General features: G+C 32.6%; 1 protein-coding gene and 1 long non-coding RNA gene across 5 annotated transcripts in view; one reads left to right on the top strand and one right to left on the bottom strand.

Annotated features, from left to right (window-relative positions):
• The window catches only part of LOC127736414 (multiple epidermal growth factor-like domains protein 6), a 133487-nt gene that overhangs the window by 59741 nt on the left and 49801 nt on the right, over positions 1-23945 (top strand). For all 4 annotated transcript variants that reach the window (XM_052246956.1, XM_052246957.1, XM_052246959.1 and 1 more), the window contains exon 4: positions 18998-19102. In XM_052246956.1, coding sequence (XP_052102916.1) covers positions 18998-19102 — 105 coding nt within the window. The remainder of the gene's footprint in view (positions 1-18997; positions 19103-23945) is intronic.
• LOC127736418 (uncharacterized) lies at positions 3931-9488 on the bottom strand. The gene is made up of 3 exons (XR_007998963.1): positions 9286-9488; positions 8341-8436; positions 3931-3997 (listed from the first exon to the last, which is right to left on the bottom strand). It is a non-coding gene; the product is annotated as an uncharacterized LOC127736418 (long non-coding RNA).

Genomic DNA, 23945 nt, shown 5'->3' with positions numbered 1-23945 from the left:
CAATAAATTCCTTTAAAAATGCGTTTAATCCTTATAATTCTTTAAAATCGGAGATAAGGAATTTATTTTCCACACTCGTAACCTCTATCACACGTAAATTGTATATTTGTGTCATTGAATTGGCCTAGCGCATGAATATATTTGTTGGTTAACGAAAAATATGTACTACTTGAAATTTGCAATCTGAAAAAAAAAATAACTACAAAAACTCTTATTATCATTCAAATGAATGTTTTGTGTTATTATGTAATTTAACGATTAATGCAAAATGAAAATAAATATTGTAACGTCGAGCCAGATTTGTGTTATTATCGCCGCCATCTTGTTTACATTGGTTACAAAAAGAAGTTCGGTCAACGTCGTCTATCGAAAAATAAACAACGTCAAGAACAACTACCGGAAGTCCTCTCGACCAATCATATCAGAGTTTTCTCTAATATGCAAATCATATAAGAATTATTTAAGAATAAACAGGTGACGTAATACCCGTTATACTTTTTAGAAACTTTAACGTTAGTACAATCTAATTCGTCGCTGGGCTTCAAAAATGTAGTACATATATAATTTTTCAACAACAAAAAATTCTCACAAACAAACCTCCGGGTGCGGGATTTTCTCGTTGCTTTGAAGACCCATTGGTGGGCTTCGGCTGTTATCCGCTCTTTGGTCGGGTTGTTGTCTCTTTGACATATTCCCCATTTCCATTCTCAATTTTATTTGAAAATTTGGTTGAAATCTGTGCTTCCAAAATGTCGTATGTAAACTTGAATATTTTTGTAGATGGCTTTGAAATAAAAACTTGGAATTTCTGGATAACACAAAAACTAACCTTATTATCACATAAATAAAGAAATGTAAAAGTTTTTGATTCCCAAAGCCATTATACAACAATTTTCAAGTTTACATACAACATTTTGGAAGCTAACTTTACAAACACTTGAGATTGACAATTTTGTCACATGTCTTATTTCAAATGTTTTGATTGGTCTAAATGTATGATACTTTGGAATATCAGACATTTCCTCCCGCCAAGCCGGTTTGTGTGAAAAGGTAGTTTTAGCAAAAACAGTCATATACGACATTTTGGAAGCCCAGCGACGCTATATTTTACATTGAAAGTTGTCTTGATGTCGCGTATGGAATAAGCCCTCTTTTATTTTGGCATCTTTGGATTAGATTCAGTATAGCAAGATTGAAATACACTTAGATTGAATTCGGATTTCCCCCAAAATCTATTCGGGATATCATACTAGAAGCTTTCCCTTAAATGATTAAAGAGACAGATTTTTACACCTTAGCCCATTAATACATATAAAACTGTTATCTACCCTCGGTTGTTTATTTTTTAAATATCAAAATTGAACTAAATGTATCTCAAAAAGATAAATATAATAATCAACGGGGTGTTGTGGAAGAATCTTAATTTCTTTACCTTCGTCTTTACCACAATCTTAATTTCTTTGCCTTCTTTTTTGCCACTATTTACAGTTATTAGATAACTCGTTTTCAAGAGTTATGAAGGTTTTAAGTGGTTGACTATTTTTTGTGCTATCATTATTGGCAATGTGCATCGATATTTTTGCTTCCTTACGCTTTTTTCGAATATTAATTCTAGTATAATTATGAAAACACAGATGACAAACGTCAAAATAATTGATTTCGTTAGCATCTTTTTGGCTATTATCCTTGATTTAGTTAGTGAAAATAATTCTCGTTATTAATCCGAAGATGTTTCGCAAATCATCTAAATACCGTATCACTATAAAAATGTTTTTGTCTTTCAAGTGGTCTGTAATGTCACTGTAGCACGCATAATACCTCAGATCTATAAACAATCTCTTAATTTAATTGAACCAGGATTCCAGGACAATTTTATTGCCGGTATTTCTAATTAAGTAGGAGACTATGTGTTCTTAAATCAAACATAGTCTTTCGAAGCAAAATTTAATGAAACGTTAACCACGAAACACCAACACAGAAATACGATCTGTCCTTATTGAGTTTGCAATTCTTAGTATACACATTATTCAAATTGTATCTGAACATTTCTTATGTATTATAGATACAATGAATAAGCGTTGATTCTTGAAAAAGAAACCATGAGCACGAAGGTTTAAGTGTAATCATACGTTTATATACAAAAATTCATCAAAGATACTACCCTCATAATTTTGTACACCAGACACGCGTTACGTCTACTTAAGAGCCAATCTGCCAGAAAACCATGCAAAACCGTCCGAATGTCACTTTTTCCAAATGAGTTCATATTTGGCATATTGGTGCACCTTAGTAATGTTAATAACCACACAAATTTTTTTGGGAAAATATTGAACCGATCTGGATATTTTTGAGCGCCATGTTTTAACAGATGAAATTGCTTGAAAACAGCAAAAATAAGCCTTTTTTGGCATATTTCGCTGGTTTAAATAAAAAAATATGGTAACATTTATAATTTTTTGATAGTTGTTCCTAGTAATACATCACTTTAAGTGTAAGAATGCATAGAATTAACAATGCTGTCTATTAAGTGTATGTATAATCTAACTGTTTCAATATGTCTTGTTTAGCTACATGTCCAAAATGGCTGTTTTTGGTCATCTTTCAGAGCCAAAATACTCCAAGACCCGTTTATTATTGTAAAACAACATATCTACTTGCAAAGTATAACTATATATACCCAATCAAAAAATATATCAAGCTCGGCAAATAATGTTGGTGTCTGGTATATGCCACAACAAAATGGGGTAACCTGCATATTCAAATTTTCTCAATTTTGCCGTCTAATTTGTAACTACTGACATATGATGGGATCTGGACTTATAAATAAGTATAACAACAATTGGAAAAGAATAATTAATGTTTCATTTAATACATTAAGAAAATAATCATACATAAATACAAATTATTCATTATAAATCTAGAGGCTCCCAAGAGCTGAAATAGATCATATTGACAAATTGTGCACCTAAAACGATAAAAAACACATATTTCAAACGCAATCAATTTAAATTAGAAGTTAAACAATTCAGAATAAGTTCAGACTGTAAAAAAAAAGTTTCTTCTGACCACTTTTGCAATTTATTCTTATAATATATTGATATAGTTGTCGGATAGTAGCAGAAAACTGTGAAAATTTGTAAATTTACACATTTCAGGGACAATAGCTCATAGATGTTATGTCCAATTTTTCAGAAAAATTTTGGGTATTTAGATCTTGTCATGTTGATAGTTTTTATCAATATATATATATATATATATATATTGAAAAGTTTTTAAATTTTGTATACATATATATATGTATGACACTTCTTCTAAAGTTATTAAGATGATGGTTTTAAAAGTGAAAACTGTAAACAGATGATTTTAACAGACACTTAGTGATGGAATTTTTTTATGACCCTTTGAGCCTAGTATGCTAACAAGGCAAGATTTGCCAGGTACCTATATCTATGTTGCTGCAATGTGGTCAATACAAACATGAAAATCATAAATGCTTCTAAAAAAAAATCCCATACCGGGGTAACTAGACGAAAAAAAAAATTACTTAGTCTATATATACCAGTGCAAAATTTATAAAGAATTTTGGATGAAATTGGATAGCTGTTAAGATTACTGTACCTATAATGCTCTACATCACATCCTCGGAGATAACAGAATTAAAATAAGTCATATGAATCTTCAAATTTCAATAAAGTTGAATGTGTTTTTTTATACTTGAACGGCTATAGGTTTTACTATAAAACAAGTGTACATTAACTTTCTTGTAAAAGAAAAACCATAACATTAAAATCTCCATAAATGATGAACTGTTATTTTTTGAGACATCATCCCATGGAAGATTTAACTGATGTTTTAAAGTTGGAAAGTTTCTGTTGCTTGTTTGGTTGGTTGAAATTGTTTCTGTTAGAAGCATTATCAGTCTCTCAATCTGAAGTCGACTGCTGTGAAAGTTCAGTTGTTGTTGACACTGACAGAAAGGTTAGCTGCGAGTCTATATCTGAAAACCACAAAACATACATACATAAATCAGGCTGTTAGTTTTCATATTTTTTCATTTTCTTATTTTGGGGCCTTTTATGGCTGAATATAAATGCAGTATAGGTCTTGCTCATTGTTGAAGGCCATATGGCGTATGAAGACCTATAGCTTTACTTCTATGTCATTTGTTCTCATTGGCAATCATACCACATTTTTTTTTAATTTCATATATACCACTGACAGGAAATAAAATTGACAACTTTTACTGTAAGTGGATGCAGTTACAAAATTCTCCCAACTAAAGCCAAATCATTTTTGCAGAATAGTTATTATCCACTCCTTTTAAGCATGTCCAAATAGCCCTTAACATCTTTACAACAATAATAAAATGCTCCGCTGGGCACAGCTTGATACGACCGCAGAGGTCGAACCCTGAACAGTTGGGGCAAGTATGGACACAACATTCAAGCTTGATACAGCTCTGAATTTGGATTGTGATTTAATATTTGACACAGCATAGGTTTCTGACACAGAATGAATGTGGTCTAAGAACTTTAAATTTTTTAATTTACCTATTATGGTCGCATATCCAAAATCTAAATACATGGTTAGATTCAGCATATCAAAGAATCCAAAGAATTCAATTTTTGATGAAATCAAACAAAGTTTAATTTTGGACCCTTTTGACCTCAATGTGGACCAATTTGATAACGGGGCCCAAAAATCAAAATACATGGTTAGATTCAGCATATCAAAGAACCCCTTATATTCAATTTTTGTTGAAATCAAACAAAGTTTAATTTTGGACCCCAACTTGGACCAACTTGAAAACTGGGCCCATAATCAAAAATCCAAACACATGTTTATATTCAGCATATCAAAGAACCCCAAGAATTCAATTTTTGTTAAAATCAAACTAAGTTTAATTTTGGACCCTTTGGACCTTAATGTAGACCAATTTAAAAAACTGGACCCAAAATTAAAAATCTAAATACACGGTCAGATTTGGCATAACAAATAAATAAATGTGGTCAAAGATTTAACAAATCTAATGCGCCATACTGTGCAATTAAAGACTACTTCTTGAAATTTTTCAATATTTGAAATTTGAAAAAAAAATAATATTTGAAGAATAATTCTTTTTAATTTCTGAAATCTGAAATGAGAAAAAATTGACCCCCCACAATTTCTTTTTACCCAGCCCCCCCCCCCCCCCCTTTTTCCCCAAAAAAATTCTTTCCCTCAAGATATGGTCATAATCTCAATTCAAATTTCCAATGGAATTTGCAACCATAATTACCCATTTAAATTTACCATAGTGCTAACTTAATCTATTTTATAATAGAATTTAAAATATGGTGTCAAATCTTTCATATGGATTTTTTTTGTAAAAAAAAAAAAGATGCAACATTTGCAGATATTTTTACTGGTCTTCCTTTATAAATATGCATTTCTTTAAACATAATTTAAAAGCAGTGTAAGGGAAGTAATCAAAACGTATGTGGATTACCTCCCTTACACTGTTTTAAATTGTCTTAATTGTTCATTAACCATTACTTTATACATAATTTAAAAGCAGTGTAAGGGAGGTAATTCTAATGATGTATTTGATTTATCTCCCTTACACTGCTTTAAATTATGTTTTGTACTAAAGTATTTGTCCATATAAAAATGCTTGTTTTTTGCCCCTTTTTTGGCCCCTAATTTCTAAAATTTTGAGGCAATAACCCCCAAAATCAATCCCAGCATTCCCTTTGTGATATGGAACCTTGTGGTACAATTTCAGAGAGATCCATGCACTAACACACAAGTTATGTCTGGAAGTTACAAAAATGCTTATTTTTGGCCCCTTTTTGGCCCCTAATTCCATAACTGTTGGTACCATAACCCCCAAAATCAATCCCAACCTTCCTTTTGTGGTATTGAACCTTATGGTAAAATTTCATAGAGATCCATTCACTTAAACTAAAGTTAGAGTGCGAAAAACCAATGTGTCTTCGGACGACGACGCCAACGTCATACCAATATACGATCACAAAATTTTTTTGCGTACGTAGAAAAATTGCCTCCATTTGGTTTGGCATGTCAAATTACCTCTCAATATAATTTTACATTGAAAACAGACAATGGTGATAATTTGACCGCTTTTAGTGGCAATCTTTGAAATGGTGGCCATCTTTATATCTGTTCTCTGTGTCAAAGTACAGCTAAATATCAATATTCTTTAAAATCAAACTCAACAAAATTGAAAATTTTACCCTTTATTTGCTGTGTCCATCTTTAAAAAAAAATTTCATTGTTTTGTTGGCATGTCAAAAGTGCTATAGTTCCTTAATGTCAATTTTCATATAAGGCCATATCTTGAAAATGTTTGCCATTTTGGAAGAAAAAACAACCTTACTTTGTTTAGCAAGTCAAACTACCACGACTATCCCTAATTAACAATTTTCATTAAATTGACCAGTGTTGAAGAAATTTGTGCCATCCTTGGTGGCCATCTTGAAAATGTTTGACATCAGATAATCATCCACATATTGTGCTTTTCTTTTCACTAAAGTTTCATTTAAAAAGATAACACCAGTTATCTCAGAAAAGGACAAATTTTGTGGAAGATGAAGAAAAAATGCAAGTTTGGACAGAACATTCAAGCTATAACCATGATAACAGCTCTAAATTTGTAATGGGATTAAATATTTGACAAAGAATAGGTTTCTAACACAGAATAAATATGGTATAAAGATAAAGTTTAATAGATTCAGCATATCAGAGAACCCCAAGATCAAATTAAGATTAAAATTTAGTTTAATTTTGGACCCTTTGGACCTCAATGTAAACCAATTTCATAATAGGGCCCAAAAACTAAATACAGGTTAGATTCAGGCTGAATCAGCATCTTTAAAATTATTGTTGAAATCAAACACAGTTAAATTATGGACCCCATTTGAACCAACTTGAAAACTGGGACCAAAATCATAAATCTAAGTACATATTTATATTCAGGATATTTGATTATTTCTATTTATCATTCAAAGAACCCTTATTCATTGTAATTAGAGTTCAAGTTTTGTTAAAATTTGGACCCTTTGGACTTTAAAATGTGGACAAATTTGAAAACCGGACCAAAATTAAAAATCTAAATATAAAACATTTGCATTTTGTATACCAAAAGAACCTCAAGAATTCAAGTTGTGTAGAAATAAGAAAAAAAATTTTGGACCATTTTGAAATCAATGAGGACCAATTTACAATGGGCCCAATTGCAACATCTTAAATTATTTAAATACATTGTTAGATTTAGCATATTAAGAACCCAAATAATGTATTTATTTTAATTTGTCCTTGTCCTAAACATGCATGAACTATTTGCCATTGGACATTAGCATTACCAACAACCAATCAATTAATCGAACAGGTGAAATATCTTCAAAAGTACCAATAAAAATCTCCGCCTTTTATATTTGAAAAAGTAAAATCACAAAAATACTGAACTCCGAGGAAAATTCAAATAGGAAAGTCCCCAATCGAATGGCAAAATCAAAAGTTCATGCAAACACATCAAATGAATGGATAACAACTGTCATATTCCTGACTTGGTACAGGCATTTTCTTATGTAGAAAATGGTGGATTGAACCTGGTTTTATAGCTAGATAATAAACCTCTCACTTGTATGACAGTCGCATCAAATTCCATTATATTGACAACGATGCGTGAACAAAACAAACAGACACAATAGGTAAAATTGTCAAAAATAGGGGTACAGCAGTCAACATTGTGTTATCATCTTAATCACTATAAAAACAAACAAATGTAACGAAGAAGCACAAAAAGGCATACATCAAATTTAACATCCTCATTTTGCTTATATTATACGATTTTATATATCTATGTAAAATCCACCCATAAAGGATGGAAGGTTTTAAGTACATTGTACTGGCGTAAAATCGCGCGTTTGAAATTCGCACAGGTAGACATAAAATAATTTTGTCATTCAAAGTATGACGGGATACATAAATACAGAGTCACGTAAAATGGATATCACAAAAAACAGACTTAACAGTAAAAGTAATACGTATTAATAAATAAAATAATTGAAATGGAATGTATGAACAGTTCATTAGTCATTGTTAGTTATTGAATGGAAACTATAGGAGCCGCCCAATATAGTACTACAAATTAAAATTAGCAAAGTGATTTTTCAATGGGAAAACCAAGTTAACAAAGACCTGTTTAATAAAACTGATGTACAAATGTATAACATGTAATTGTATAATTATGTTATTATATAAGTGATTACATATACTTTGTATGATTACCATGTTATACAAACAGTTAAATTAATATATAAGTTAATAATAACTTACCAATATCTTCTTCTATACATGTATTTAGTTTGACCTGGCTATTGTCACTTTTACAAAAATTCATCTTAATTGAGCATTGCTTGCATATATATAGCCCTACAAATAAAAAGTGTTAAACTATAAAATAATTCTTCAATTTTGTTTGACATGAAATAAAATATATCAGACAGGAAATGTAGGGTAGTGTAGCATCACTGTGCATGTAGTTTAAATGTATGTTTTTTCTTTTAAAAAGGGCTCTATAAGTAATCTACATACATGTACATGTAGGGTCCTAAAATTGAACTTTACAAAAGTTTGCAATGCTTTTGATTTTTTTAGTCTCCATGGCCTATTACTTCATTAAAAAAATATTATTCTCTGGATAAAGTTGTCTAGTGTTACATGTACAGTTTGTTGTATGTAAAACATGTATTTGTAGGAGGCTTTTCCACGAGATAAAAGTTTTTTTAGTAGACAAAGAGCTGAACAACTTCCAGTAAGAACTGAAAATATAAATTAGGGGAAGAGAATAAAAACCTGACCTGCTAAACGTTGAATATGTTGAAACAGATTTTGATTATTATCATGATTCTGGTCTATAAATTGATTTTTTAAAGCAGAAAATAAATATATATTGTACCCTGGTTAATAGCTTGAAAATTAAAATTCTGTCCTAAGCTGACAAGGACATAAATATTTTGACCATTCTAACCCTCCCCCTTGCTTTTTTAATCAAATGGTCCCAAGACAGAACAATGTATATACGGATATATATTATTTGCTAGCACTTTGCTGTAGGAAATAAATAAGATGTCTTAGAAACAGGTCAGGTGTAAAAGAATATTCACATGCCCCTTCAACACCCACCCCCCTTTTTTTAATCTAGCTAATGTATCAATTGTTGGTCCCCTAATTTCAGATTGACTATATGGAACAAGTGAAAATTGATTGTAAGATTTGTACCTGTTCCTACTGGAATAACTCGTCCTGTATACAGCCTTTTTTGAAAGGGTGAAGATCCTTGGTCAGCTTTGGCTTTGCTGGAAGAGGGTTGGACGAGATATTGACATCTTGCCTGACTATCATGTCAATGAATTCAATAAAAGTCTCTGTACTTCGAGCATATTCAAAGACAAGATGATGTAACAACCATGGGAAAATAAACCACTCCTTACCTTATATAAAACCAGGAGTCCTGTTTGAAATTCTACACTATAGTTTTCAGTATTATTCAGACTTCCTAAATGTAGATGAATGGTAGTCTGTATCTGTATGAATATGTTTGGTTACCAATGCTGGTTTCAATTCCACGGTAGAGAGTGTCGTTGATTTATTGATGGTGCGCCAGAGCAGTTTTGACACTCTCAATCTCAATTTTGGTGCGAGCAAGGTGGTTCCACTCGCTCACTTTTTTTTTTACGAAGAATGATTTAGAATACTTTTTTTTTGCTCGTTGAAATCTAAAAACACTTTCTGCTGTTCATGGACTTATTTTTCCAATCAATATTTATCATGTTTATTCACTAAATTATTGTCATGATTGTCAAATTTCTTGGCAGTAATTATTTTTTTTGGAAATGCTATTTTGGTCTTTAGTGCATTCAGATATCTTAAATAGTTTGTAATATGTAGATGTATAAGGCTGGGATAGCCCACATGCTCATCCTAGATTATTAAAGTCACAAACTTCACTGTAAACATTTGTCTGCCAAACTGACATGTTTGAGATCTTACCCAAGGGAGATAAGTCAATGGAAGAGCATAAAAGATGGACTCCCTGGTTTCAGACAATTTATTGATTTTTGGACTTGCAGTACAAATACGTCTTATTTCATTTTTCAGACAAATTGATTTTACTTGTTCGAATGATTTTATGAGCCATTTTAGTACCAATTGTGTTTAGAATTTAATTAAAATCAAAATCAAAATGTGTCAATTTGGGACTAAAATCACCATTCTTCCAAGGCATAAATTAACATATAATAGTCATTTGCCAAGCTTAATATTTTGTTTTGATATAAAACATACCCCATAGTTAAACCGATATATGTTGCAAACAAATCCGGAATGGGTCTTGCAAGATAGAAGCGAATGAAAACCATGTAAAGTCATGTATGAAAAACCCCGCCTTTGTGTCCCTGCTCCTGGCAATGTGCCAAATCGTTTAAATTTTCATTTGTATTGATCATAACATAGTAAAATGGATGAGTTTCAGCGGACATTACTCTAAAAACTCAACTACCCCATTTAATATGCTTCTGAGTCATTCTTAAAAGGCATAAAAAAGTTGGATTTTTCCTTGGTTTCATTATGAATTTACAGAATTATGCAAATGAGGCTGTTACTAAAAATAGATATGATTCTGGGAAAAATTAAGTGGTCAAATTCTTTTATTTTATGTCAAGGATTAAGATGATGTATAAAAATTTGTCAAGTTGTGATTGTCGATTTGGACGATTTTCTGAATATTGCATGGTTTTCTGGTGGATTGGCTCTTAATGGCATACGTTACAGTTAGAGGGGAGATAATGACGTTACTAACGTAATATGTTATTTTTCGCGACGTCAAACTGCGACATATCGGGAAAATATCTATTTTTCGATGGATTTTAATCATTGGCTTGAAAACGAGTGCATGGACCCCCTTTTTTTTAAATTACAAATGACCTGGTACTGTATGAAGATTATTTGTTCCAATTTTTATGAAAAAATCACCGATAAGTTTTTTTTAAATTGAATAAACATGCAGCAAAAAATGCCGTTTTTTTTTTAACTAAAATCATGAAATTTTAATAAATATGAATTATGTTCAAAGAATTGTTACACAAATTGTTTCCACGCGTTTACGTTAACGTGGTCAAACTATAAATTTCTAGCTGGACTTTAAATGAACTGCGTCTGAAAAAAAATCCTGCTGGTATTTCTGGCAAAAACTTGGATTTTAAATGCATACTTTTGTAAAGAAGATATTCCAAATCGTTTAACAAAAATCCGCATTTGTTTATCTTTTAAAACAAAATAGTTAAGTATGTCTGTCCAAATGATAGAAATGTCCAAGAAACCGAAATTGTATGTAAATGTCTAAGATTTCGACCCCATTTATCTCTAAATTAAGCACATGAAAGTATATTTTTTATTACATATTTGAATACACTAAGTGAAAAATAGCTTGTATGCAAATATTCGTAAAAAAGTCACCGTGGGATCAAAACTGTATCGTCTGCCCTTAAGACTCACCAGTGAAGCTCGAATAACAAAAGTTAACTGGCAAAATAAAGTACGGAGTTGAAAGTAAAATCACAAAAATACTGAACTCCGAGAAAAATTCAAAAAGGAAAGTCCCAAATCAAATGGCAAAATAAAAAAACAAACACATCAAACGAATGGATAACAACTGTCATATTCCTGACTTGGTACAGGCATTTTCTTATGTAGAAAATGGTGGATTAAACCTGGTTTTATAGCTAGCTAAACCTCTGACTTGTATGACAGTCGCATCGAATTCCATTATATTGACAACGATGCGTGAACAAAACAAACGGACACAATAGGTAAAAATGTCAAAAATAGGGGTACAGCAGTCAACATTGTGTTATCATCTTAATCACTATAAAAACAAACAAATGTAACGAAGAAGCACAAAAAGGCATACATCAAATTTAACATCCTCATTTTGCTTATATTATACGATTTTATTTATCTATGTAAAATCCACCCATAAAGGATGGAAGGTTTCAAGTACTGGCGTAAAATCGCGCGTTTGAAATTCGCACAGGTAGACATGAAAGATGTTGAAGAGCACTGAGGAAACAATTCCGCAAGAATTTGCACAACAGCTATGACAATCTATTCCTTGGATGGAAAATCCTTAGTTTTTAAAGTTTTGTAAACAGTTAAATTTATAAATATGACAATAATAATAATGATTAATATCATACCGTCGAATGTATATATTGATCGCCCTGTTTGTCCGTTCGATCGCCCGTCCGTTCGTTTGTCCGTCAATACAAACTTTACATCCGAAACTCAGCCTTAACAAGCTATATGATAATGAAACTTTTAGGAAACTTTTAGTATTTAATACGATAATGTACATTTACATTTTTTTTTGTTTATTCAACAAATATTTTTGGTTTCCAATAGCAAATACTTATGGTCATATTTTCCAAATGGGGATGTATTTGTAAGCTCTGCTCACTTACTCTCTGCTCACATATGTACGGAAGCGTATAAGGAACATAGTAAAAATAAAATTGACATTCCGGAAGTCGAAAGTTTGACCTTTATAAACTCCAAATTTTGCCTTTGTAAAAGTCAAAATTTCGACTGTAAACTCAAATTTTCAAATCTTTAAATCTCGAAATTTCGAATTAAAACTAAAAATTTTGACTTTTAAAATCTCAACATTTCTTTTAAAGTTGAAATTTCTAACACAGTTATTTAAATGTTAGAAGTAGGAGACCTGGACGCAAATGACTAAAGCGTCATTCCAACATTTTGGCAGTTTATATTCAGAATTGTTTTTGTTCTTAAATTATGATATGGATTAGCATTAAGTATTGCAGAGTTTTACTTCGGAAAGAACATGCATGTTGACAAAAAAAATTATTGTGTCCCAATATTCCATGTTTTAGTGTCCACGATACTGTCGTAGGATCGTCAGATCTGAGAACATTTTGTATCCCATTTTTATGGTTGGTTTTAAAGGCCTGATTGGTTTCCCAAAAGAAAGTCACTGACTTTGCCTTGTTTAGACAATGGTAAATCAATTCACAAACATGACATACATATTCGGGACGACTCATGGCCTGCACAGTTTTTATATGTGTGGAATGTTGAAATAATGATTCTTTTTCTGGAACATTGATTAAACACATAAAGTTGGCATTCTAATGATACAACTTTTAACCCTTGTCTTTATATATTAGTCTGTTGAATAAAAGTACTGTGTAATATAGGTGTGTTGGAATAACGGGTATGCCTTGGTCCGCATATCTGAAGTTCAGACTGAAAGTAGATATTTGTACGTGAAACATATTTAATTTCTTCTTCTGTAAAGTTGATTTTCTATCTAAAGTAATCTCTTGAAATCAAGTTATGAAAAGTTGTAAAGAATTAGATTAAAATGGTCTTATTTATTGAAAAATGCTCATGATGTATATGTGTCGCCGATTGCTGCTATAAGTGACTGAATGTGAGAATCGCGAACGTTTAAATACTAGGAAAAGTCAAAATTTTAAGTTTTCAAAAGTCGAAATTTTAAGTTTTCAAAAGTCGAAATTTCACGATTTTAAAAGTCGAAATTTTGAGTTAAAGTCGAAATTTTAAGTCAAAAACCTTTGTTAAGGTAAAATTTCACGCAGGCGACTTGTTGTTGATCCAAACTACCACCATTTCGCCTACTTTTCCGATGTTATCACGTGTCTGGTGTGTGAAAAATGAGATCGGAACCGGAACACAAATTGCGTCTTTAACGTCATTGCTTTGCATCACGGTGAGAAGCTATTAGTGCAAAAAATGTTCACGCCATCGTGAAATTATTAACAAATATAGGTTCTGATTGGTTGTCTTATGATATGGCTAAGGTTCTATTGGCTAGAATGAAATATAGAATAGTGAATATATCCCGGACAGCAGAAGACATCGAATACGGACGAGAAGGAATGAAGTTACAGTAAGGGTATCAAAATCCAAATCAATAATCATTGCTCATTGTTGACGTAATTTATTAATTATAATGCGAAGACCTCCGTACCTTTTTAGAATGGTTTAACTTGTTTTAAATTGCTTAATCTGTTTTGCGATTCTTTTTTTTCCTCCTCAATTAAGTGTAGCAATTTACTTCTGATGAACCGTATATCCGAAAGCATCGATGTGTCAGTTGTGATCAGTTTTTAGTAAATAATATTAAGATCTTGGCACTGTCTTCTAATTAGGACGACTTTAACCTCTTTTTTCCAAAATTCATAAGTCATGAACGCATATTGAATCATACGTTTTAATGTTACAATTGACATTCTCTTTGAAATCCAAAACTGTAAATTAAGAACTTTTTCCATCTGCGAAAGAGCAAACACATGCTTTTATTGTCTAAAACGGCTGTGAAGTATGAGTTATTATGTATTAATTGCCCATTTTATGTACCCACTTGCAAATGTTAATTGTTTGTAATTTTTTCATACTTGTAATTTACATCGGGCTGTCCATTTTTTATTCTTAAAATAGAATGGTTGTCTGGTGAACACGGTGTATAGGTACACAAAAAAGCAATGAATCATGGGAATATTTCTTTTTTACTCAGCAGTTTTAAAATTCCATGTTGTAGACTTGCAGGTTTTGCATTGTTGATACATGCATGTTTTAAGCACATCTTTCAAACATTTCACGCTAATATTGCTAAATGTAAACATTATAATGCTAAAAATCCAAACTTGATAATATTATTGTAGCGTTATGTAACAAAATTAACGGTACCAATTCGACAATAGATGTCTATTCAGTTTTGCTCGAGTATGTATTATCATTTTAGCAGTTAGGATAATTAAAAAAAAAGCAGTTAAGAAGAAAGGTTCGTTCAAAAATACAAAAAAGCGGGACCCACCATGCATTAATGTTTAATGCTGCATTTCTTTCGCCTCTATTGTGGTAATTTGTAATTTCAAAAGATGACACTTATTAGATGATATAGCTCATATTGTTTTGCCACTATTTTATCACAAGTTTAAGTAAAAATAGTGTCATCTTTGGATTCCTCATGTAACTTGAACATGTTTTCAAAGTCTTTGATTTAACAGGGTTTACATAGCATGTTTTGACATGCGTTTTAAACTTGCCGTGTAAATGACCCTTTGCAGTATCAATAGATATAATGAAATAAAATTGAGAATGGAAATGGGGAATGTGTCAAAGAGACAACAACCCGACCATAGAACAGACAACAGCAGAAGGTCACCAACAGGTCTTCAATGCAGCGAGAAATTCCCGCACCCGGAGGCGTCCTTCAGCTGGCCTTTTTTAGTTCGTCGCAATCCCAGCATTCTTCCCTGGATCATAGTATATTGTTGAATGCGACTTAACACCGAATGTGTACTTTTCATGAGCAAAAAGATGATTGCCACGTAAGTAGCAGGATCTTCTTACATATGCCTTTCAGAGGAATCTGTGGTTTTTTATGAGGTTCGTGTTCCTCGATCTTTAGATTTTTATGTAGTGTTTTGCAGTTTCATTGGATTATGGTTTTTGATTGTCGCCTTGGTAACTTTTGCCTCTTTTTTTAGAAATTCAACGCTATTTGTTATGCCCCCGCCGTCGAGGATGGGCATTAAGTTTTAACCTTGTCCGTCCGTACGTTCGTCCGTACGTCCGTACGTCCCGAAATTGGTTTCCGTTCTCTAACTTTAGTTTGCCTCAACCAAATGTTATGAACCTTATACACTGCTTATTTCCACAAAACACAGATCAAGTTTGAATTTGGGTGGCGTCACTTTTACCTTTCTAGAGAAATGCCTCTTTACAAAATGGAAAAAATGCTGAATTTTTTGTTTTCGTTCTGAATCTTATAAACACAAATGGCGTTTGCATTTTGGTGGCGTTATTTTTACCATTCTTGAGTTATGTCCCTTCATAACTTTATATGCAAGCTAGGGCATCATCTGTGTCACATGGACACATTCCCCATTTATTTCCTAGTATGATAATATTTAATGTACATTTCCGTGCAAACTATCATGTAGAAAGTAAATAAAACAGAAAAATCATGTCACAGCAAAAAAATCATAATTCAAACTAAAGTATCAATTTTGACACGACAACAAAAAGCGTACAAAACCGTGGTAAAACTGCTAATCTGAGCACAACAACCTGACACAGAAAAATGTGCAGTTCTGTGTCTATGTTACCTATGTGTCACAATCTTGATGTATATATGTGTCAAGTAACACCTCCACCTTTGTTATATTAGGTAATACCTCGAGGTGATCAAAGGTGTTTGAAGTATTTAATTACAGGTGACGATATTGAGTGGATTGTCGTTACATGAATGATTGAAGTCCAATCCTTTACACATGTTTTTACACATTATGTTGGGGAATTGTAATTTAAATTTAATTATTAATTTAACCTTTATAATACCTGTTTTTATATTACCAATCTTGATCGATAGATCGAAGCTCCAGCCTATAACACAATTAAAAATCCTCAGTAGTTTAATAACTATCAGGCGTTGTACCAACGGTATTGTTGAGAAATTATATAAAAATTAATTGTGGTATAATGAGACGATAATCCACGAATGACTAAGCTAGGATGTGTATATTTTTTGATTTGTTACTCTTCTTGGAGAATTTCATTCTAAATGTAAAAACTAATTAAATATTTCTATAAATATTTAATTGTTTAGAAGATTCGGGCTTTCTTGGTAGCCTTGGTTATTATAGATTCACGCATTATCAAACCCTCAGCATGTATCTAGTGCTTTGTTTGTTCCGCCACATATCCGTTTTTTAATACAAAGCAAACTTTGATAATTAAAATATTTCTTGCAGTGCATTCTGTTTATCACGTGACAAACATAAGGTACCTATTTTACCTAATGTTATTTATATATACACAGGTTGAGTGTAATAGGAGGTATCTTGTCATTACAAAAGTAAAACATGCATTTGAATTGTCAAAATAGACGTTTTAATTGACTTTTAACATTTTAATGTCACAAAACCTTGTACATTTAAGGAATAAATAAGACAACTGACTTCCCTTGGAGTTGTATTGCAATGATAAATGCAGCTGTTTTCATTATGATGATTTTTTTTCCTTCTTGAAAATGTGTTATTAAAAATTGTTTTGAATATATTTGTTTCAAGATGATACTTAATTTTTATATCACATTTCTGAATCCTTTTTACAAGAAAAAAAAAAACAACGTGTCATATGAAGATGAAAAAAGGGAAATTCATAACATATTCTTAAAAGATAATAGATTCTGTCAAATTTTCAAAACGTGGTTTAGTCATTGATTACATAAATGATTTGCAGTTGGATTTATCATGCACATTACACAACATACAGGCTATACTCTATCGTCTTATTTCAATACGTCTTGGGTAATGTAGCTGAACAATCTGAAACAAGAAATCTTTTATTTGTACCTGTGATTTTATATTATAACAATGCTAACTTGTTTCTCTATAAACGAGGACATTACTAAAAGTGCAACAGTTTAAAGGTTGAATATATTACAAAATTGTGATGTAATTTTTATATGTTTCACAATAATCATTTAATAAAAGTGTCATTTTTACAGTTTTGTATTATGTGACACTGTAGGGAATTTATTGATAGACAACTTGATATATCTTCCGAAGAAAAAGGTTGATATCTTTAAACCAAAAAATAGTACCACCCTGCCACATGTTCAGTGAGGGGATTAGGACTTACGTACCGGTCTTTCATCGTCTTTGTTAATTAAATCATAACTTTTCTAGACTTTTTCTATACATTATCGAAGCTTGCCATAATGTTAAGGCACTAGTCTATTGTTTTAGGTCGTAGGTCAATGCGTCTTTTTGTTTTTCCTGTGTCGTTGGGTTATTGTATGAATGACATATTCTCAACACATCTTTTTATTAATTACACTAGTACTTAAAAAGTATGACAGTGCTAAGGTAATTTATTACTCCCAGACCAAGACCGATCTATTGGTAGAAAATCTAGTCTCGCCAACCAAACTCTTTCTATGGAGTTACGCTACACCAATTACATTACAGAACGGTTAAATGCTGCCTATGAAATATTTTCATTTATATTTTCTAGCGTTTCTGTAATAGTACGCAAACGCTTTTTCTGGGGCGGCACCTCACCAATTACACCAGATTAATGCATAAAATTGAGAATGGAAATGGGGAATGTGTCAAAGAGACAACAACCCGACCATAGAACAGACAACAGCAGAAGGTCACCAACATGCAGGTCTTCAATGCAGCGAGAAATTCCCGCACCCGGAGGCGTCCTTCAGCTGGCCCCTAAACAAATATATATACTAGTTCAGTGATAATGAACGCCATACTAAACTCCAAATTGTACACAAGAAACTAAAATTAAAAATAATACAAGACTAACAAAGGCTAGAGGCTCCTGACTTGGGACAGGCGCAAAAATGCGGCGGGGTTAAACATGTTTATACATTGAAGACCTGTTGGTGACCTTCTGCTGTTGTCTGTTCTATGGTCGGGTTGTTGTCTCTTTGACACATTCCCCATTTCCATTCTCAATTTTATTATGAGATCTCAACCCTCCCCCTATACCTCTAGCCAATGTAGAAAAGTAAACGCATAACAATACGCACATTAAAATTCAGTTCAAGAGAAGTCCGAGTCTGATGTCAGAAGATGTAACCAAAGAAAATAAACAAAATGACAATAATACATAAATAACAACAGACTACTAGCAGTTAACTGACATGCCAGCTCCAGACTTCAATTAAACTGAATGCAGCATATTTAATATATTCGTTTTTAACCTTTTTTTCTATTGCTTCTTTCATAGAACTACGTCGATATTTTTTCTGAATATTGGGTTATCAACAATACATTTAATTTCACAATGTTCAGTTCCGGTATTCGAACGGAGACGTCTGTCACTAATGATAGTAATAATATTAACTTGTTTATATTTTCAGGACAATGTGATCCAAACTCATGCTACAATGGTGGTACGTGTTATGGTGGTTATGATCAAAGGTGTAGATGTACACCAAACTTTGAAGGCACAAGATGTCAACATGGTAAGTGTTATATGAATCACGTGGTAGAAAGGTTAACACTGTCAACATTGTTGGTATTAACTCGACCACGTGACGACTAGAATTGTTTTCACTGTCAACATGGTAGGTGTTCACTGAACCGCCTGACGGCAACAACACTTCACGCTGTCAACATGGTAGGTATTCACTTAGCCAAGTGGTAGAGGAACACGTTTACACTGTTAACATTGTAGGTACTCAATGAATCACACGGTAGAGAGAAAGGTTTACTCTGTTAACATAGTAGGTATTCACTGAACCACGAGGAAGGGAGAAACACTTTCGCTGATAATGTGGCAGGTATTCACTGAATAACGCGGCAGAGAGGAGGGTGCACGCTGTTATAATGGCAGGTATTCAATGAATCTCGCGGTAGAGAGAAAGGCTTACGCTGTCCACACGGTAGATGTTCACGGAACCACGTAGAAGAGTTATAGGATTATGCTGTCAACGTGGTGAGTTTTCACTGAAACACGTCAAAACAACGGTTCACGTTATCAATATGGTAGGTATTTTATAATGAACCATGTAAAAAATCACAGTGGCTTGCGTTAATCATGGTAGGTATTTACTGAACCAATTTGTTCTTAAGAGAGAAAGGATAACGTTATATACATGGACGATATTCACAACAACGTTGAAGAGAGAAAATTTTCACTGTCAGTGTGGTAAGTAACAACTGAGCTACCTGATTGTAAAAAAGGTCACGGTGTGATCGCTGCAGATATTCATTGAAAACATTTGAAAGAAATAAATGTCAAAGCTTTCATCAAAGTCATCCAATTGCACAGTAGCTGTAAAGAAGGTTATAGCCTTTTTTTACTGATTTTTGTACGACCGCAAAAAAAATTTTGGGTCGTATATGCTATCATGTCGTCGTCTGCGTCGTCTGCGTCGTCGTCGTCCGAAGACATTTGGTTTCCGGACAATAACTTAAGTTTAAGTGTATGGATCTCTTTGAAATTTAACCAAAAGGTTCAATACCACAAAAGGAAAGGATTGTTTTTGGGGGTGATGGTCCCAACCGTTTAGGAATAAAGGGCAAAAAAGGGGCCCAAAACAAGCATTTTTCTAGTTTTAGAACAGTAACTTGTGTATATTATATTTTGATTGCTCTGATATTGTACCACAAGGTCTAATACCACAAATAAAAGGTTGGGATTCATTTTGGGGGTAATTGCACAAACCGTTCAGGAATTAGGGGCCAAAAAGGGTCTAAAACAAGCATGTTTCTAGTTTTCAGACAATCACTCGTGTTTAAGTGTATTGATGTCTCTTAAACTGTACTACATTTTACAAAAAGAAAATTGTCTTCAAATGTTATTTTTTGGGGGAAAAGGGGAGGGGAGGTTAAAAAAAATTTGGGGGGGGGGTAAAATAATTATTTTTGGAGGGGGACAATTTTTTATCCTCGAGACTTAAGAAAATACAAAGAAAATTTCTTCAAATATTTCTTTTTGGAAAAGGGATTGGGGGGGGGGGGGGGGGGGGGGGGGGGGGGGTAAAAAAATTTTTTATGGGGGTCAATTTTTTTCTTTAAGATTTAAGAAACTATCAATTTTCCAAAGAAAAATTGGGGGTCACAATTGATTTAATTCTTTGTGTACAGTCTGAAAACAGATTTACTAAGTATTGCGCAACAGCACAGTGTATTGCACAAAAGCAAGAAATCTTCAATTGAATATAATTCAAATCATATAACCAATTTTAAGTACTTTGAGTACATTTATTCTGTGTCAGAAACCTATAATGTGTCAAATATTTAATTACAATCCAAATTCAGACCTGAATCAAGCTTGAATATTGTGTCCATTTTTGCCCTTACTGTTCAGGGTTGGACCTCTGCGGTCGTATCCAGCTGCGCTCAGCGAAGCAGTTTATTATAGTTTGTTCTTATGTTGTGCTGTTACACCACTGTCCCAGGTTAGGGGAGGGTTGAGCGCTCACAAACATCGTACTTTGACCTATAATGGTTTACTTTTACAAATTGTGACTTGGATGGAGAGTTGTCTAATTAGAACTCATACCACATCTTCTTATATCTATTAACCCCGCCACTTTCTTTATGTGCCTGTCCCAAGTCAAGAGCTTGTAGTTCAGTGGTTGTCATTGGTTCATGTCTGCCATATTTGTTTTTCGTAAATTGTTTTGTAATAAATTAGGCCGTTAGTTTTCTCAACCAAACCGTTTTATATTTTTCATGTCGGGGCTTTTTATAGCCGACTACTGTAAACCAACTTATTTTCGCGGATATTCTATTTCGCGTTTAGCCTTTTCTAGTCCATTTCGCTACGATTTAATTTCCCGATTTTCAAATTTACTTGATTTAGTTAAATAAGGAAAGATCCAAGTTTTACATATTCGCTATTATTTATAATTTCTACTCGCAAAAGTCGCGAAAATAAATCGCTCGCGAAAAATAGTTGGTTTACAGTATACGGTATGGATTTATACGGATTTATGGGTACATTGTTGAGGGTCGTACGGTAGCCTACAATTGCTCACATCCACTTCATTTGAATTTAGTGAATAGTTGTCTCATTCGCAATCATACCACATCTCCTTATGTTTATAATGACCCTGATCACATTATTTTATTAAGTTGGCATGGTAAGTAAAATATTCACAAGGTAAAAATATATCAAATTAGTCATAAAGAGTCATAAAATCATACACATATGAAATAAATTTATAGAAATGACCCATTTAACTACTTGTAATACTGGCAATTAATGATCATTTCGTTGAACGTTGCAAAACATCAGAAGCATCTAAAAAAATAATGTTGCAAAAAATCTTTATTCAATAACACTAATAGTCATTTATCGTATGTTTCATTTGATATATTTGCTCTTTATAATTAGTATTATGTATACACAACGTATAAAAGAAATTCTTTCTAAACCTCCCTTTGTATTTATAAATATGCATCTATCATTTTGAGCTGTCTGATGAAGACACCATCTTTTTTACTTTTGTGTTGTGTGTTGGCTAATTTCACTTTTCGCTTTTGACTTCCTTTAAATAAGATTATAAGTAGAACTCTGTTATCATGACACTTATCAAAACCAGGAAATTCATCAGCAATTGCTCTTGACGAGATATTATTTACCGCCTCTGTTGAATGCATTCGCAAATCTTCTAAACTATTGACACTTCATATTTTGTCGTGTATTGTATGTTGAAATGTCCATGTTGATTTCCTTTTGATGACCTGTATATATGTCTAAATTTGACTTATTATTTTTGTTGCTTTCTCATCGTTTTTTATCCCATAAGTTCTTTCGTCATAGATTTATCGTCATAACGATTCATTTCGATTTATGGGTTGTAAAAAAAACCTACATAAATTGTATGCATGGACTGATGATAGGCAAATAAAATTTGGCTCCATGTAAAAAAATACGCCAGAATCTTGTTGGAACTTTACAGTTCACACATAAAGTTGTCTCACTGTAAACTATAGTAAAAACGGAAGACTTTTGGTATATAATAAATTCAAGTGTTTATTAGCCCTATCTTTTTGTCTTATAAATACATTTACTGTATTCACTTGATCATTTCATTTTGGAATCCATCATGTGAGATCGATTGTCTATCTTGACCATTATTGTTTGGGTACGTTTTTTTTCTATAGATACCACCATATATATGATTATATATGATGATATATCATCCTTACAAAAACACCTTTTTGTCTCGTTAAGGCTTCAATAAAATGATAAATTTGACATTAAATGAGATAAAATCACATAATACTGTCACACAAAGTATTTTATTTAATCAAAATTAGGAAAATCTGACATTTTTCATATCGAATACTTTAACGTCACTGAACTCAACAATTAATTTATGACCCACACACTTCTATTTCATTAATCACCAATAAATGTTATTGTAAACATGTCAGATCGTCTTTCTGTAATTAGAGAACCTATTTAACAATTTTTCCACCTCGACACGAGATCAGGGTTTTGACAAGTTAAGGGTTCTAAGGTAACATTCGTTCTATTGTGAAGAACACATGTTGGATCGTGGATATACTTCTAAAACAAGCCTCATATGACGAAAGTATACTGTATAAAAATAGGAAGATGTGGTGTGATTGCCAATGAGACAGCTCTCAACTAGAGACCAAATGACAGTAGAAGTTACCAAATATAGGTCATTGTGCCGCTTTCAACAATGAGCAAAACCCATACCGCACAGCAAGCTACGAAATGACAAATATAAAATAAATCAAACGAGAAAACTATTTAACGGTCTGCGTCATGTACAAAACAATATCTGAGAAAAAGATTTAAACAAACAAACGACAACCACTGAATTACAGGCTCCTGACGTGGGACATGCACATACAGAATGTGGCGAGATTAAACATGTTTGCGGGCGCCCAACCCTCCACTTACCTGGGACAGTGGTGTAACAGCATAACATAAGAACAACATATCACAATCAGTTGAAGAGGGTTTAACTCAAATGAACGACACAAAGCACAAAAACAAAACAAAAAGACAACAAGTACAGATCTGAGAGTAGTACTACTATCAATTACTGAAAGCTAGTTCAAAGACAAAAACAACTAATAAAAATCTCATGTAAATAAGTCTTAAATATCAATCCGTACAGATGCGGGATTTTCTCGCTGTGTTGAGGACTGGGCTGTTTTCTGCTCTTTGGTCGGGTTGTTGTCTCTTTGACGCATTCCCCGTTTCCATTCTCAATTTTATATCCAACATTCAACGGATTTAGTGAAAGACGTCTTTAACAGTCAGTACTGGCACTGTCCTGTAACCTTAAAACACTAACATAGTTGTCAGAAAAT

The sequence above is a fragment of the Mytilus californianus genome, unplaced genomic scaffold (assembly GCF_021869535.1).
Source record: "Mytilus californianus isolate M0D057914Y unplaced genomic scaffold, xbMytCali1.0.p SCAF_30, whole genome shotgun sequence".
In the NCBI taxonomy this organism is placed as follows: Eukaryota; Metazoa; Mollusca; class Bivalvia; order Mytilida; family Mytilidae; genus Mytilus; species Mytilus californianus.
The sequence above is the reverse complement of the archived record's forward strand: the minus strand, read 5'-3'. Positions and strand labels throughout refer to the sequence as shown.